Below are 17,806 nucleotides of genomic sequence, written 5' to 3'. Positions count from 1 at the left end.
GCATCACTCTGGTGCTGTAAGTAATCTTGTAGGCAGGACCAGCCCTCTTGCACCGAGGATGTGTCTCTAGAAGCTTCTGCCTAGGAGGGAAGGGTTAGGACAGCTATTGTAGTTGGTGATTCGATTATTAGGCATGTAGATAGCTGGGTGGGTGGCTGGTGGACATGAGGATTGTCTGCTCATTTGCCTGCCTGGAGTGAAGGTGGTGGACCTCACGCGCCACCTGGATAGGATTTTAGATGGAGCTGGCTGTCTTGGTACATGTGGGTATCAATGACATAGGAAAATGTGGGAGACAGGTTCTGGAAGCCAAATTTTAGGCTTTTAGGTAGAAAGCTCCAAATCCAGAGTAGGACTTTCCGAAATTCTCCCCATTCCACGCGCAGGGCCCAAGAGATAGGCAGAGCTCCAGAGTCTCAATGCGTGGAAGAGGCGATGGTGCAGGGAGGAAGGTTTTAGATCTGTAAGGAACTGGGTAACATTCTAAGGAAGGGGGAGTCTATTCCAGAGTGATGGGATCCACCTTAACCAAGCTGCTGGCATCGGCATTTAAAAAGGAGATAGAGCAGCTTTTAAACTAGAACCCGAGGGAAGGCCAACAGTCGTTCAAAAACACATGGTTCAGAACAAGGTATCGTTCAAAGATATCACCAAAACCAAGAAGATAGGGTATCCAAACCGCGAGGTTGCAACAGAGACCAGAGTAGACTAGGTGTCTTTAAATAAAAAGCAGACAAAAGATTGCAAATTAACTCTGTCAACTGCAGAGCAAACTTTAAATAGGAACAACAAACAGTTTGAAATGTCTATATGCAAATGCCAGAAGCCTAAGAAATGAGAGAGTTAGAATATATTGCACTAAATTAAATATTAGATAGAATAATAACCAGTGCGGCACTGTCATACCAGGGTACAAATTATATTGTAGTGATAGGATGGATCGACTTGGTGGAGAGGTAGCATTATATGTTAAGGAGGGCCTTGAATCAAATAGATTGAAAATTCTGCAGGAAACAAAACACATCTTGGAATCCCTATGGACTGAAATACCATGTGTAAAGGTTAAAAGGATAGTGATAGGAGTGTACTACCATCCATCTGGCCAGGATGAAAAAACAGATGTAGAAATGTTATCAGAAATTATGGAGGCTAACAAACTGGGGAACTCAAAGGGGGATTTCAATTACCCTGATATTGACTGGGTAAATGTAACATCAGGGCATGGTAGGGAGGTAAAATTCCTTGATGAAATCGAGGACTGCATTATGGAGCAGCTGGTACAGGAGCAGACAAGAGGAGGAAAAATTCTAGACCTAGTCCTTAGTGCAGCGCAGGGGCGTAGCTACGGGTGGGCCTGGGTGGGCCCAGGCCCACCCAATTTCAGCTCAAGCCCGCCCACCCAGCTGATCTCTCCAGACTCGCAGCAGGGGAGATCTGGCGGGCGGCGGCACTAAAAGCATAAAGCAGCGAAGCTCTTCGATTCCGTCCTTCGCTTTCCGTTTCCTGCCCTCTCAGCGTCCCGCCTTCCTTTGATGTAATTTCCTTTCGGGCGGGCGGGACGCTGAGAGGGCAGGAAACAGAAAGCGAAGGACGGAATCGAACAGCTTCGCTGCTTTATGCTTTTAGTACCGCCGCCCGCCAGTTCGCTGCTGCGACTACAGGAGGAAGCCATTTAAAATCTGTGTTTCTACTCCCCTGCGCAGCCGTTGCCATTCACTTAAAACACAGCAAGCAAACCAGTGAGCTGCTGTGCTGCCTGCATCCACGTCTTCTTTATTCAGCAGAGGGTGGTGAGCAGAGGGAAGGATGGGACTGGGAGAGGTAGTGAGCAGAAGGAAGGAGCAGGAGATAGATGGGACTGGGAGGGGTGGTAAGTACAGAGTATGGGGAATGGGGGACTAATGAAGTAGGTGAAAGATGGGGGAGGAATTTAGGAGACTGGGTAAGGGAGAGACAGAGGGGGGAATGGGAGTGCTGGAGAGGGAATGAGAGGGAGATGGTCAAAGGGGAGAGAGGAGCATCGATGGACATGGATGGGAGGACAAGGACCAGGGAGAGAGGAGAAATTGCTGGACATGGAGGGGAGGACAGGGGAGAGAGGAGAATTTCTGGATATAGATGGATAGATGGATGGAGGGCAGGTGAGTTGCTGGACATGGGTGGATAGAGGGGAGGGCAGGGGAGAGGAGAGTTGCTGGACATGGATGGAGGGAAGGGCAGTGGAGAGAGGATGGTTGCTGGACATGGGTGGATGGAGGGGAGGGCAGGGAGAGAATTGTTGGACATGGATGGAGGGGAAGGAAAGGAAGACAGGAAGGAGATGCACATGGATGGAGGGGAGAAAGAAGAAATTCTGGACATGGATGGCGGGGAGGGAAGACAGAGGAAGGAGATGCACATGGATGGAGGGGAAGGGAGAGAGAAGAAATGCTGACATGGATGGAGGGAAGGGAAGAGAGAGGAAGGATATATGAGGGAAAAGGAAGAGAGGAGAAAAACAGCGTATGGATGGAGAAAATAGGCAGAAGCTGGATCCACTGGACAGTCAAGTCTGCGGAGGACCCAGCTTTTACTTACGGATGTAGAGCAAGAAATGAAGAAGAAAGGAGGAAAGTAAAGAAATAAATGGAAAGGAAGCCCTGGAAACGGAGTTAAGAGGACAGATAGCAGCAGAATCAGATACTGGGCCAGCATGATCAGAAAAACAAAGTCACCAGACAACAAAGGTAGAAAAAAATCATTTTATTTTCATTATAGTGTTTGGAATATGTCCACTTTGAGAATCAGGTGCTCAACATTAAAAGTTTATATTTATTTATTTACTTATTTATGGCATAATATCCCACATTAAACATGAATTAGATTGGAACCTGGGATCATTTAATTTTTTTTTTCCTGGAGAGAGTAATGCATTGCCTCCCCCCCCCACCCCCAGGCTCTCTCCCCGGCTATAGCCAGCTCTGCAATTTTGAGGGGAGGTGGACAGGGGGTGGGGCGCAGAGGTGGACCAGGGAGAGAGCCTGTTGTTAAACATTTACCAGCAAACCACTGTCTAGTGCCTACCCATCCAACCTGTTGGCCCACCCAAAAATTGACTTCTGGCTACGCCACTGGTGCAGCGCATGATCTGGTGCAGGAGGTAATGGTGCTGAGGCCACTTAATAACAGTGATCATAATATGATCAGATTTGATGTCGGCTTTGGAGTAAGTACACACAGGAAATCCAATATGTTAGCATTTACCTTTCAAAAAGGAGACTGTGATAAAATGAGCAGAATGGTGAAAAAAAAAAAAGAGGAGCAGCTGCGAAGGTCAAAATTTACATCAGGTGTGGATGCTGTTCATAATATCATCCTGGAAGACCAGGCCAAATATATTCCATGTATTAAAAAAGGAGGAAGGAAGACCAAATGACAGCCGACATGGTTAAGAAGTGAGGTAAAAACTTTTTTAGGTATATTAAAAGAAGCTGGCAAAAGAATCAGTGGGACCAATAGATGACCGAGGGGTAAAAGGGGCTATCAGGGAAGACAAAGCCATAGCGGAGAGATTAAATGAATTCTTTGCTTTGGTCTTCAGTGAGGAAGATTTGGGAGAGATATTGGTGTCAGAAATGGTAGTCAAAGTTGATGAGTCAGAGAAACTGAATGAAATGTCCAACCTGGAAGATGTAATGGTGCTATTTTACAAATTGAAGAGTAGCAAATTGCCTGGACTGGATGGTATTCATCCCAGAGTACTGATAGAATTGAAAAATGAACTTGCAGAACTATTGTTAGTAATATGTAATTATCTTTAAAATTAAAGCATAGTACTAGAAGACTGGAGGGTGGCTAATGTAATGCCGATTTTTAAAAAAGGCTCCAGAGGTGATCCGGGAAGTTGTAGACCAGTGAGCCTGATGTTGGTGCCAGGCAAAATGGTAGAGAGTATTATAAAGAACAAAATTACAGAGCATATTCAAAAGCATGGATTAATGAGACAAACCCAACATGGATTTAGTGAAGGGAAATCTTGCCTCACCAATCATTTATATTTATTTGAAGTGAGGGGACAAACATGTGAATAAAGGTGAGCTGGTTGATATTGTGTTTCTGGATTTTCAAAAGGCATTTGACAAAGTACCTCATGAAAGACTCCAGAGGAAATTGAAGAGTGATGGGATAGGAGGTAATGTTCTATTGTGGATTAAAAACTGGTTAAAAGATAGAAAACAGAGAGAAGGGTTAATTGGTTAGTATTCTCAATGGAGAAGAGTAGATAGTGCGGTTCCCCAAGGCTCTGTGCTGGGACCGCTGCTTTTAACATATTTATAAACAATCTAGAGATGATAGTAAATAGTGAGGTAATTAAATTTGCTGACGACACAAAGTTATTCAAAGTTAAATTACAAGAGGATTGTGAAAAATTACTAGAGGACCTTACGAGACTGGGAGACTGGGCATCCAAATGGCAGATGATGTTTAATGTAAGCAAGTGCAAAGTGATGATTGTGGGAAAGGGGAACCCGAACTATAGCTACAAAATGCAAGGTTCAACATTAGGAGTTATTGACCAGGAAAGAGATCTAGGTGTCATCGTTGATGATACGTTGAAACCCTCTGCTCAGTGTGTGGCTGTGGCTAAGAAAGCAAATAGAATGTTATGTATTATTAGGAAAGGAGTGGAAAACAAAAATGAGGACGTTTTAAAGCCTTTGTATTATTCCATGGTGTGACCGCACCTCAAATATTGTGTGCAATTCTGGTCACCGCTTCTCAAAAAGATATAGTGGAATTAAAAGGTTACAGAGAAGGGCGATGAAAATGATAAAGGGTATGGGACGACTTCCCTATGAGGAAAGGCTAAAGCGGCTAGGGCTGTTAAGCTAGGAGAAAAGACGGCTGAGGGGAGATATGATAGAGGTCTATAAAATAATGAGTGGAGTGGAACAGTAGACGTGAATCGCTTGTTTACTCTTTCCAAAAATACTAGGACTAGGGGGCACACAATGAAGCTACAAAATAGTAAATTTAAAACGAATCAGAGAAAATATTTCTTCACTCAACGTGTAATTAAACTCTGGAATTTGTTGCCAGAGAATTAGTAAAAGCAGTTAGCTTAGTGAGGTTTATAAAAGGTTTGGCTAGCTTCCTAAAAGAAAAGTACATAAGCCATCATTAAAGTGGACTTGGGGAAAATCCACTGCTTATTTATAGAAGAAGAAGCATAAAATGTATTGTACTGTTTTGGGATCTTGCCAGGTACTTGTAACCTGGATTGGCTACTGTTGGAAACAGGATGCTGGGCTTAATGGACTTTCGGTCTGTCCCACTATGACAATACTTATGTTCTTATGTACCCCTGCCTATGAAGCAGTGGGTGAGATGGCACCCTAAATTCATTCCAAAGAATGATTTAGAAGCAGCTGAAGCCTTCTATCAAGCACAACCAGAGTTAGAACTTTCTAAAGAAAAGAAGCAGGTTGGAAGTCATAGGAGGAAAGGAGAAAAAGCTGGACCGGACAACCAGAGGGATCAGAAACCACCTTCCAGCCCGGGGTCTCCAAGGAAGGGGTTGGAGCGATGGAAGCCCTTGTCCCCATCAATATACCGTGCACCTTTATCCCGGTTGTGGGATTCATACTCCCCCCACCTGTTTCAGGTGTGGGGGAAGAGATCATATAGCTAGAGACTGCCAGGATATAGCTAAAAATTCCATGGATATGAATTTGGTAGCCACTCATGACTAATTTTGTGGAAGCTTCCCATCCAGGAAGTAGGAATTGTGTACTACAAGTTGAGCTAGAAGGACATCTGTATCAAGCACTAGTGGACTCCGGCACTATCAAGACCCTTGACCAGAAAGAGATACTCAATTGTCTGCAATTGAATTACGATCGAACTGTGACCCTGGCATGTGTATATGGTGACAAGAGACAGTATCCAACAGCTCATGTATCCTTTAAAAATCCTGTAGGGCAAGCTCATCTGAAGTAACAGTCTTGCCTTGGCTACCTTACCCAGTAGTTTTGGGCCATAATTTTCCCAATTTTGGTGCCATCTGGGCCCATGAGGAGTCTTTTCCTGAGATCTTCCCATTGGAGGACCTTGATTTGTATACTGAAATACAAAGTTGCCCAAACCCTGCCGCCTCCGGCGGTTAGAGAAACTGCATTGCTTTCTGAATCTAGGAGCTGCATTAGATGGAGATCTGGAGCTGAAGGAAGACAACCCCAACCCTTTGGACAGTCTACCTGTGTGGAGTAGCGAGGGAGCTGCAGGAAATTTTAAAAGGATGCAGTCAGAGGATGAGTCCCTTAGAGCAGCCCAAGCTAGGGCTGTTTCAGTAGATGGGAATCCTGTGGGCAACCAGGACCCTTTAAGGTAGCACTCCCATATTTTGTAATAAAGAATGACTTGCTGTTTAGGGTGGCCAAGGGAACCCTGGAGGAAGAACAGGTAGAGCAACTATTTGTCCCTCAACCCTATCGTAGGCAGGTCATACAATTAGCTCAGTGTCACCTGTTAGGAGGTCACCTGGGGGAGAAGACCCAGGAACGGATTTTGGCCTGGTTTTTCTGGCCGGGTGTATTCAAGCAAGTTGAGCTTTTATGTCAGTCCTGCTCAACCTGCCAGCTGAGTAGTCCTGTGAGGGTTCCACCGGCCCCTCTCATGCCAATGATCCTTGTCAACACGCCATTCATAAGAATAGCGATGGACTTCGTGGGACCCCTGGAAAGCACCACCCATGGTAAAAAGTATATTCTGGTCATAGTACAGCGAGCTGCTGCAAGAGGTTGCGGCAGCCATTTTGTAATGGTGCCACAAGGGGCAGGAGCGAGGGGGGCTCTGCTCCTGCCCCCAATGACCACTAGGGATAAAGGTAGGCCTGGGGAGCCCTGCATGGACTCAGGAGGTGGGGATGGGTGGCATTTGCGTGCGGGTGTGTGGATTATGGCCATGGGTTGGGAGGGGGTGAGGGAGGGGATACAACACTTCAGGGGCTCGGGGGGGGGGGACACTTCAATTTAAAAAAATAAAAACTTATGCGGGTCTCAGCCTGATATTCAGCTGATGCCCGCATAAGCTTAAGCAGGTGAATTTAGGACAGCTTTTGAGCTGTCCTAAATTCACCCACTTAAGCTTATGCAGGCATCAGCTGAATATTGCCGACATCCGCATAAGCCCCGGCTCCTCACCAATACATTTCTTGGCCTGCCCCTGAGCGGCCCACTTGTTTTTGGGCCAGTCAGAGGTGATATTCAGCATCACTGCCCAGTTTAGTGCCACTGAATGTTGGCGGTTAGGCGGGGACAAGCGATTTAAGAAGGCCAGAGCCTCTCCAGCCCACTTAAATCACTCTGAATATCAGCCTGTGACAAGGCTCCATCCACGATGTATAGAGTGAAGCAGCAAAACCATGAACTACATATCCCAGAATGCATTTCCAGTCCTAGCAGTGAGATCCCAGGGGATAGGCAAGCTGGCCATATACCGTCTCTGACCACAAGAGGGAGGGGGAATGAAGGAGCCAGTTCCCGGGACCAGCAATCAGTATATCATGGTGCACACCTGTAATAGGGAGGGGTGGGCTGAGAAGCAGGAGGAGGATTGGATGGAAGAGGGAATTAATCAGCCTGAGCAGGGGAAGGAGGCAGAATGAAATAGGAGCTTGAGAGCTGAGGAAGGCAGCCCCTGAAGGTTTGGAAACCTACATGGTTTTGGAATTTATTTTGTTTTAAACCCTGCTTAAGTGGAGAAGCCTGTTTTTCTTTTGTGAAACCTGATTATTTTGAGAACCTCTGAAGTTGGAAGGCTTGTTTATGAAGGAGGGCTGTCTGGTGGGAAGAGGGGTTCAGTTTAGGAGGAGAGGAGCAGTGCAGGCTGAAATACCTTGGGTTGAGGAAGTCCCAAAAGTATTGCACCTCCTGGAAGTAAAGGCTGCTTGGTGATTAACTGTCTTGAGGGGAAATCCTGCTTGTGGGACAAGTACTATTTGTTTGTTACTGGCTGGGACAAAAAAAAGCAGGGATTTCCAAAGGGCTCTTGCATTCCCCTCAGGGAAGGGGGCAAAGTCTTTGTGTAATTGGCTGATGTACTAAGCAAGGCAGAACAGCCCTGCCTGAGAAGCAAGTCTCTACTCTGGAGTGAAGATTTGTTTATGAATCTGGAAAATAAAGGAATGTTTTTGAAGTATTTCCTGATGGCAGTTTTGTGAAGGTCTGGCTATTCATGGAAGGCAGCTTCCTCCCCCATACTGGAGAAGCGGGCCCGTTTACAAGCCCCTTAGTCCTTTTACCCTCCTCAGAAAGTAAACTATTATGCAAGAGGCTAGTTCTTTTACCTTCCTCAGAAAGTAAACTATCATGCAAGAGGCGAGGTCCATATGAAGTTGTGGAAAAGACAGGGCCTATCAATTATAAGGTGGCCCAACCTGACAAGAGGGTTAAGGTGAAGATCTTCCACATTAATTTGTTGCAGAAGAGGGTCTCCATGACTGCAGCCCTGGTCCAAAGAGACGACTTTGGGCCGGAATTCCTGACAGAATCTGGACTTTTGCAAGTTCTACATGGTGACCAGCTCTTCGTCATGCAAAAGACTGACCTTGAGTAGTTGGTATGCCAGAATGAAGATGGGTTTCCAGAGTACCTGGCCAGACCCACCTGGCAACTCATGATATTATCATAGATCCAAGAGTGGTAGTCCGACAATGTCCCTATCGAATCCCAGAAGACCAGCAGCAAGCTATGGTAAAAGAGGTCACTAAAATGCTAGAACTGGGATGCTAGAATGCTAGCTAAAATGCTAGAAGTCAACCAGTAATTGGTCATCTCCCATTGTGCTGGTACCAAAGCTGGATGGGCGCATCCGGTTTTGTACTTATTTCTGGAAGGTGAATGCTATCTCTAAACGAAGCCTATCCAATACCGAGGGTGGATGAACTCACTGAGCTGCTTGGAGGGGTCTAATTCATTTCAGCCTTGGACCTCACCAAGGGGTATTAGCAGGTACCTCTCACCCCAGTGGCCAAGGAGAAAACAGCCTTTTTAACACCCCAGGGTTTGTTCCAGTTCACAGTGCTATCATTTGGCCTTCAAGGAGCTCCAGATACCTTGCAGAACCTTGTGGATCGCCTACTTAAACATCATGGCAACTACGCAGATGCCTACTTAGATGATGTGGAGGGACATTTTCGACAGAATGTCTAAATCAGAATTTGGACGTTTCGTCCAAAACAGAGGAGGAGTGACTTAATGGTTAGTGCAGCGGGCTTTGATCCTGGCAACATAGGTTCAAATCCCAATGCTGCTCCTTGTGACTTTGGGCAAGTCAAATGCACAAGGGGCATTTTTGGATATGACATCTAAGTCTGAATTTGGACATTTTTTGTAAAATGTCCAAAATCAGAACAGGAAAGGTCATTTTCTACAAATAAAAGTCTATCTTTTCCTTTTGAAAATGCTATTTGGAAAAACATTTTGTGATTTGGACGTTTTAATGTTTGGTCCATTTTCAAACAAAAAACGCCCAAATGCAAAATGTACAAAATACACAAGAAAATCTACAATAGAGTGAAACCATTCACATGTTGTAAGTGTGGTAAAAGCTTTGGTTGTAATGTAAATCTCAAAGCGCATCCACATGGGAGAGACCATTTGCAACTCTAGAGTCTGGTAAAAGCTTTGGTCAGAAGGTAAACCTCACAATGCACCAGAGAATACACACAGTAGTGAAACCATTTACATGTCCTGAGTGTGGTAAAAGCTTTGGTTAGAAAGAACCTCACACGGCATCAGAGAATCCACACAGGGATGAAACCATTTACATGCACTGAGGAGGTAAAAGCTTCAGTTGTATCGGGACAGGTAATTAGGGAAAGTACACTCTTGCTATGAAGTATGGAAAAATAGCACTCTGGTATTTAGATATATATATATTGAGACCTCATTTTTATCTATAGATCTGAATTCAAAGCCCAAATCTACTGATAAACAATAGACACAAGGCTCAGGCATCAGGCTTGGCATCAGGTAGAATAATGGAAAAGTGACATCCCAGGAAAGCACTAGGGCATCCTTGGGGGCACTGCAGTGGACTTTATAAAATACCCCCAGGTACACATCTCACCAGTGCTCCCTTACCTTGTCTGCTGAGCCCCCCAAAACCCACCCAAATCCCACTACCCCCAACTGTACACCACTACCATAGCCCTTACAGGTGAAGGGAGCACCAATATGTGGGTACAGTGGGTTTCGGGTGGGTTTTGGAGAACTCACAGTTTCCACCACAATTGTAACAGGTAGGGGGAGGTAGAACAGGGGCGTAGCTACAGGTGGGCCCGGGCCCACCCAATTTCGGCCCAGGCCCGCCTGCCCACCCAAGCGCCACACAACTGCAGCAGCAGCGAGCGTAGCAGCTTAACCTGATGACAGAGAGACGGCACTGCGGCGCTCTGGCAGCTATCTGTCCTCTCTGAGTCTCCACAGGCTCCGATTTCAGGCCCGCCCACCACTCAAGCGCACACAGCCTAGCGTACGTCGCGTCACGGTGATCCGCGGTCAGGGCTCTGATGATCAATCAGATTCAGCCCAGCCCACCTATCTTGGGGCTTAGAGGCAGAAAGTGCCTCGCCCTCATGGTTATCCACACAGATTCCGTCCTCCGATGCGGTGGCGGACCCGGACGTGGCTGTGCGCGGTGGCGTGCTCTCAGCCTTGCTCTCGCTCCGCTTGGCTCCTCTGCTCGCTCGTGACGTGGTCTGAGGGCAGGCTAAAAAAAATAGGTGCACATGGCCACATGCACACATGAACGCACGCAGGGTTGTGCGAGCCTCAGCCTGGCCCTGCCTGCTCTCCCTGGAAAGGTGGTAGTCTTCCAGACTTCGAATTGAGACGAACAGAAGAGATCATTCGAGAATTGGATCCTGTCTCGGCCCCAGGCCCAGGTAACTTTACTGTCAGTGCCAAGCAGCAGCAGCAGCTGCCAGCCCAGCAGCAGGTAATAAAATTGTAACTGCTTTTTGTTTTTTTTTACATCATAATTTTATCATCATGTAATTTTTGTTTAAATTAAGCTAGCTGGGGCCTGGTGGACACTATTAAAAATTATTGTTGTGGAATTTCTGGGTGGGGTAAGCACTTCACTGCCTAGGGCAAAAAATGTATATATTTAATTAAAATATCTTTTTTTGCCCTGCAGTGAAGAGCCCACCCCCACCCAGAAGCACACCACCATGACCTGCCAGCATTTTGATCAGTCTTTTGTTATCAAAATGATGGCTGTGGTCTGGTAGTGGGCTTCTGGATGGGGGTGGGGGGGGTGGGGGGGGGTAGACGTTTCACTGCCAGTGCATGCCTAGGGCATTGAGGAGCCCATCCCCACCCAAAAATTCCCCAACAATACATTTTAATACTGCCAAGCTAGCTTAATTTAGTGGTTTATGTTGACGCAGGGCAGCTGTTGGGCAGAATACTTAGAAATCCATCATCAAGTGCATTCTAAGGCATTATTTTGTAGTATCCCAAGAAACACTACTCGTCTGTCTCTATATATCTATATATATCTATATCTATATCTATATATATATATAGTGCCCACCCATATTAGCTCTGGGCCCACCCAAAATGTCAGGTCTGGCTATGCCACTGAGGTAGAAGCCTGGGTCCACCTGTCTGCAGTGCACTGCACCACTACTAGACTACTCCAGGGACCTGCATGCTATTCTAATGGACTTGAGTGTAACATCAGAGTCTGGCAAGTAATATTTTTAATCACATTTTTTTGGGGTGGGAGGGGGTTAGTGACCACTGGGGGAGTAAGGGCATCTTTTTGTGTGGAGTGGAGGAGTAGCCTAGTGGTTAGTGCAGTGGACTTTGATCCTGGGGTAGTGGGTTCAATTCCCACTGCAGCTTTTCATTATAAAAACAGGTCTAGCTCAACACGTCTAAGTTTTAGTCCTGAATGTTTTTGTTTTATTCCATTATTACTGAAAGATATCTAAGTCTTAGGAACACCCAAGTCCTGCCTTGCACACGCCCCTGGCATGCCCCCTTGAGATTTAGATGTCCTTCTGACGAACTTCTGAGAAAAACGTCTAAAAAGAGGTTTCGAAAATACTGATTTGGACGTTTTTGTGAGGTAAATGTCCAAACGCAGACATATGTCACTTTTTGGATGTTTTTCTCTTTTGAAAATGAGCCCCATTGTCACCTACAGTAAAGATTGGAGGACATATTTCATCCAGGTAGAAGCAGGACTGGATAGTTTATGGACCGCTGGGTTAACAGCAAATCCCAAAAATTGCTTCTTGGAAGGACAAGAAGTGCAGTACATAAGGTACTCAGTTGGGAAAGGACAAGTGAGACCTCAGATCCAGAATGTAGAGGCAATCGCTCAGGTGCCAGTACCCCAGACAAAGCAAGTACAGAGCCTTCCTCATGCTCAATTATTACCACTGGTTTATTCTCAGGTTTGCTGAGAAAGAAGAACTGCTGAAACACCTCCCGCAGAAGGCGGCTCCAGAGAAGCTACACTGGACTGAAGAGTTGGATGTTGCCTTCAAAACTCTGAAGAGGGCTACTTGCTCAGAGCCAGTGCTGGTCAGCCTGGACTTTAACCGGCCCTTCACCGTGCAAACCGATGCATCAAAGGTTGGACTCAGGTCTTTTTGGCCCAGGAAGTAGATGGGGAAGACCACCCGGTAGCAAATGTTAGCAGGAAGCTGTTCCTGAGAGAGAAAATTATGCAGTGATTGAGGAGGCGGCCCAAGCTATCAAGTGGGCCCTGGAGATGTTCCAATACTGTCTGTTGAACTGAAACTTCCTGCTGGTTATCGACCATAAACCCCTTCAGTGGATGGCTCGACAAAGATTCAAATGCACGTATAATGTGCTGGTTCCTTAGCCTCCACACCCTTAGCTATCAGGTAAAAACATCAGGCGAGCTGAGAGCATGCTAATGCAGGCTTTTTGTCCTGGGAGGTGGACCCTGAAACAGCAAGCACTCAACCAGGCTTGGTTGGGCTGAGGGGGAGGGTATTTGAGGAGGTTTATAGAACACTGCCCCTCACCTTTAAGAATAGTCTCTCAAATAGCCTGAGCCACCTTAAGATCACTGGTCCCACCCCAGGAGGAAGTAAGCCAGGAGGAATGGAGTCAGAACCAGGAAGGATAAAAGGCAGGGCTAGACTGAGGATAAGGAGGCCCAGGGAAGAGAGAACGGGAGCCCCAGTATATGTCACTACTACAGCTTATGTCTAATGATCATGATCTGACTGAGGTAAGTCACTTTTGTTTCCTGATTTGAGACTAGCAAGCCTCACTCCAGCCAGACCTGGAACTCGGAGAAGAATCAAGAAGAACTTATAGGCTGTGTGTGGGGCGTGGCAGCTCCACCAGCCACAGACTGTGTTTTGGGCCTGCCATACAGAGGTGTTTCACCTTGTGTTCCTGGCCCTGTGACGTAACAGGCCTCAGGATTCAGTTAATAAACCACTTATTTTTGTTTATATACCTTTGTCCGACTGTGTTATTTCGCAGGCCCACTCTTAACCCCTGGGTATCATACCCTTCAAATATCAAAAATTGGAGAGGTAATACCATTCACCAAGATTGCCACCTGTGGATTGCTATATAGTGTGTGAACGGCTCATAGAAATATGCAAAAATCCAAAATGGGACAATGACTGAAATAAATATGGCCACTGCACTACATTGGAGGCCTTTTCTGCATCACAACTAGTATAGCCTCTTGCTGGAAGTGCAAGCAATGCTTCACTCAAATACTCTTCATTCTTATATCTAACTTGCACTATGCAATAGCCTCTCTATGACATACGTCCATAGCTTAAATGCAAACAGCAACATAGAAGGAAAAAGATTGATCCCTGCCTTGAACCAGCAGCTGGCTAGGATGGGAGGCTTGTGCTCTGCCCTTGAAGCAGAATGACTCTGATACTTAAGAGATGAAGCAGATCAAGAGGGTTTGTATAAAATTTGAGACAAAAATTGCAGTCCGAACATCTGGGGATCCATATTGGTCTGCAGGATTATTGGAACACTTTGGATCTAGCAATTCAAGGACTGCTGGAACTGTGAGTAGAACCTAGGAAAAGCTGTAAATTCTTGTTATTGAAGTAAGTTTTCTTTCTTTGTGTTTGGAAGATTTATGTCAAAGTGGGCACTGAAGATGGAGCTGAATACTCTTCCTGTTTTGTGTCAGACACTCTCCCATCAATATACCTTGTTATGGTGGGATCAGTTACTAAAGGGAATTAATTCTGCTTGGCCATTCATACATAAGGCACCGACTTTTCTACTAAAGTGATCTTAACTATACAAAATAAGCTACACATGAAAACATAAAGGTAAAAAGAAGAGGGTGCACCCAATCATACCTCAGGAGCATAGCTTAACCTTTCACATACCAGCACTTCATCAAGGGGAGGGGCTCTCCTCATTGATGAAAACACACGTGGGTTCTAGAATCTCAGAGACTCCTTATGAAAACAATGGGGGGGAGGGGTCATTTACTAATGGTTAGTGTACACTGGCCATTTCTAAATGATCCCACTGAATGTGCATGTATTAAGAAGAAATATGAACAGAATATTATGAACCAGCTAGGAACTAACAAAAGCAGGAGTTCATGGCTTCTTACCTTTGTGAAATCCATGTATTCTTTAAGTCCTTTCGTCATGCACCAGTATCTCCATACGTTGAGAGCATACAATGTTGCCTTAGTGGTATTAGGGCTCACAGCGCTGATGCACAGGTTTTTCAGTTCATCGTTGAAATTAAACACTGGGAATTTGTTGAGCTTGGTAGAGTATGCTACAAACAAAAACAAAGGCATCAAAATAATTTCTCTCAGCCTCCCATCCTCAGTTTACTGGATTTGACAATGTCTTGGGATGACATGAAGGAAATGTGAGCCACTAGATGTCTAAGCCATTCAAAATATAGTGGTTTTACTGTACAATGAATAATTAATACTTAAATAACCATTTACTGGAATATTATACAGCACAAAAACATTTCCAGTACTGAGGTCAACAGTGGGATGGCTTGAGGTTTTCCTCAGTTAAAATCAATGGCATACAAGATAAGTATTGTGTATAGTGAAAGTCTGTGTTAGTGAAGTAGATGGTTAGGGATCTCTTTCCATAGCTCTCAGAAATTAAGGGTACATAACATTAATCTAATATTATTTACATTCTAGGAGGTAGATTTATGCAGACGACATACAATTCTTTTTTAAAAATTGGAAACTCCGAGACAAAGATGGCCCACGATTTTGTTTTTAAGAGGGCATTTACCTATTTGTACTTGTTTTTGCCTTCTAGAATGTAATCAATCAATCGGGAAATGAGGCCTTTCAAACCCAGGAATCTCCTAACCCAATATTCCAACCTGAGATGGTTTAGGGTTCATAACAACTGCAGGTATTAATCAATGGCCCCAATAAAATGAAAAGCCTGCATCAGTATTTCCCATATACTCCCCAAGCCCCATTCAAAACCCCACCTCCAGACAAGCTACAAATATTAATATAAAAAAAGGAGCATAACATCTATTTTATAGGACTAAAACCAAGCCCGATAATTAATTTTCTTTTGTAAAGATCAAAACTTTAAAATGAAAAGAAATCAGGCCTCATGAGGGTCTCACAAAGGGGCATGTCCCTTTGGCACGGTGCCTCCAGGAGTCAGTATCCTTTTGATCTTCCAGATAGTGATGTCACTAATGCATGTTGCATCCAATTTGAGCAGGTCCTCCCCACCACAAACAGCTTAGGAAGCTCCTAGATGGATAAAATCATCACCAAAGGCTGTGGTGAGTAATAGCAAATAAGATGTTGTAGTGCCTCGAGTCAGTGTCTTTTGATCTTCCAGGTGGACATGCCACTAGTGCACGCCACATCCAAGTTGGACCACTCCTACCACAAACAGCTTAGGAATCTCTAGTACAGGTTTGGGATGCAGTCTCCTCAACAAAATTATAAAGGTAGGGTCCACTAGGTTCAGATTCAGAATAGTCTATACACTTGATTTTAAGACTGTTGTGGGGGGATTGACCCTCTTTCTGTCAAATGTGTGCAGTATTTCACAGTCTTTTGGCATGTAATTCCACACATACACTGGTTTGTGATAAAAGCAGCTTGCGATGAACCCTATCCTTGAATGCTACAGCTCAGCTCTGCTTTGCATGGGAAGTGCATGCCCAAATTAGTTGTGCTCTGCCTGAAAACAGGTCTCTGGCATCCCAAAATAAACCTCTGGCAATGACTCAAAAAGCATTTGAGCGAGGAATGCAGGCATTTATGAGTGCCACAGTAACGTCAAATACATTCCTGTGGTCAGCATCTCTCTAGAAATTAGATCCAGACCAATCACATATCAAGATGATATCATGATTGAAGGTCACCACTGGTAAGACAAAGGATTAAAGAGGCGACTGGAAGAGAGAAGAGGGACTGGAAGTCAGAGAGACTGGAAGTTGGAGAGATCGCAGATATCATGCAAGGATCACAAAAGTGTTACCCTGAACAGTGAGAACGTTGTTATTTTCCAAGGCTCACTGCCTACCAAGCCAGCCACCTACAAGGCCGTATAATTACTTTGCTAAAAGACTGTGATATTGTGATGGGAAAAAGGATCCTTGGGAAGAAATTCAGACAGCATGATTCTAGACATTTAAACTAGAGGGTGGGGGTGACAAAAGGAAACAAGGGAATTCGGAAAGTCACCCCAGAATAAACATGATGGCAGAGGGAAAGGTCATATAAATATAGAAAACCACCTAAATCACTAAGCACATGGAAAGCAATGAGCACAAATGGTCGTAGTCTAAGTAAAAAGGTTCAAGACTTGCCAGCGTTGATGTTTGAAGAAAACTAGGATATTGTTGCTATTACAGAGACGTGGTTCAACAATTCCCATGAATGGGATGTGACCATACCGGGTTATAATCTTTTTAGGAAGGATAGAGAGGGCCAAAGAGGTGGAGGAGTGGCACTGTATGTGAGAGACAATATCAGAGTGGCTGAAATGTGGGGAACCTGGGGAAAGAAAGCTTTATGGATCGTCCTGGAAAGAGAAGATGGAACCTGTATCCACACAGGGGTTATCTGCAGACCTCCAGCACAAATGGAGAAAAGCTAGATAAGGATCTGATAGAAGATATTCAAAAGATTGGTATGAAAGGGGAGGTGCCACTGTTGGGAGATTTCAATTGTCTGACATGGAAGTAGGGAGATTGTGGATGCTTGTCAAAGTGCCTTGTTCAGACAAATGGTGACAGAACCCATGAGGGAAGGGTCGATGCAGGATCTAGTGCTCACAAATGGAGGAAGTGTTTTCAATATTCGGGTGGGTGTCCACCTATGTGATAGTAATCATCACAGTGATATAAGGGTAAAGGCGGAGTGCGGATGCACAAAACTCAAAGTACTGGATTTCAGACATACTGATTTTGATAAAATGGGAGAATACTTGAAGAAGGAGCTGTTAGAGTTGGAAGGCATAGGAGATGTGGAAAATCAGTGGTCAAAGCTAAAGGCTGCTATAAATATGGCAACTGATCTTTATGCAAGGAAAGTAAACAAAAACAAGAGAAGCAGGAAACCTAAGTGGTTTTCTAAAGAAGTAGCTGAAAAAATAAGAGCAAAAGAGGCTTTCTTCAAGAAACACAAAAGAACACGATGAGAGGATCACGGAAAAGGTTACGGACCATGTTTAGCTGTCAGACACTTGTACCTGCTATTGTCCTCCTGAAGACGAGGTCAGAGAAACATGGTCCATGTAGAGGACAAAAGAACATCAGAT

The 17,806-nt window shown here is 44.9% G+C and overlaps 1 protein-coding gene across 1 annotated transcript in view; it reads right to left on the bottom strand.

Moving 5' to 3' along the window:
* Window positions 1-17,806, bottom strand: part of KIAA1958 (KIAA1958 ortholog) — a 184,784-nt gene that overhangs the window by 20,223 nt on the left and 146,755 nt on the right. Inside the window, exon 4 of the mRNA XM_030193773.1 lies at window positions 14,641-14,813. Coding sequence (XP_030049633.1) covers window positions 14,641-14,813 — 173 coding nt within the window. The remainder of the gene's footprint in view (window positions 1-14,640; window positions 14,814-17,806) is intronic.

Source organism: Microcaecilia unicolor, chromosome 2 (genome assembly GCF_901765095.1).
Source record: "Microcaecilia unicolor chromosome 2, aMicUni1.1, whole genome shotgun sequence".
In the NCBI taxonomy this organism is placed as follows: Eukaryota; Metazoa; Chordata; class Amphibia; order Gymnophiona; family Siphonopidae; genus Microcaecilia; species Microcaecilia unicolor.
Note: the sequence above shows the minus strand (reverse complement) of the source record. Positions and strands in the feature narration are given on the sequence as shown.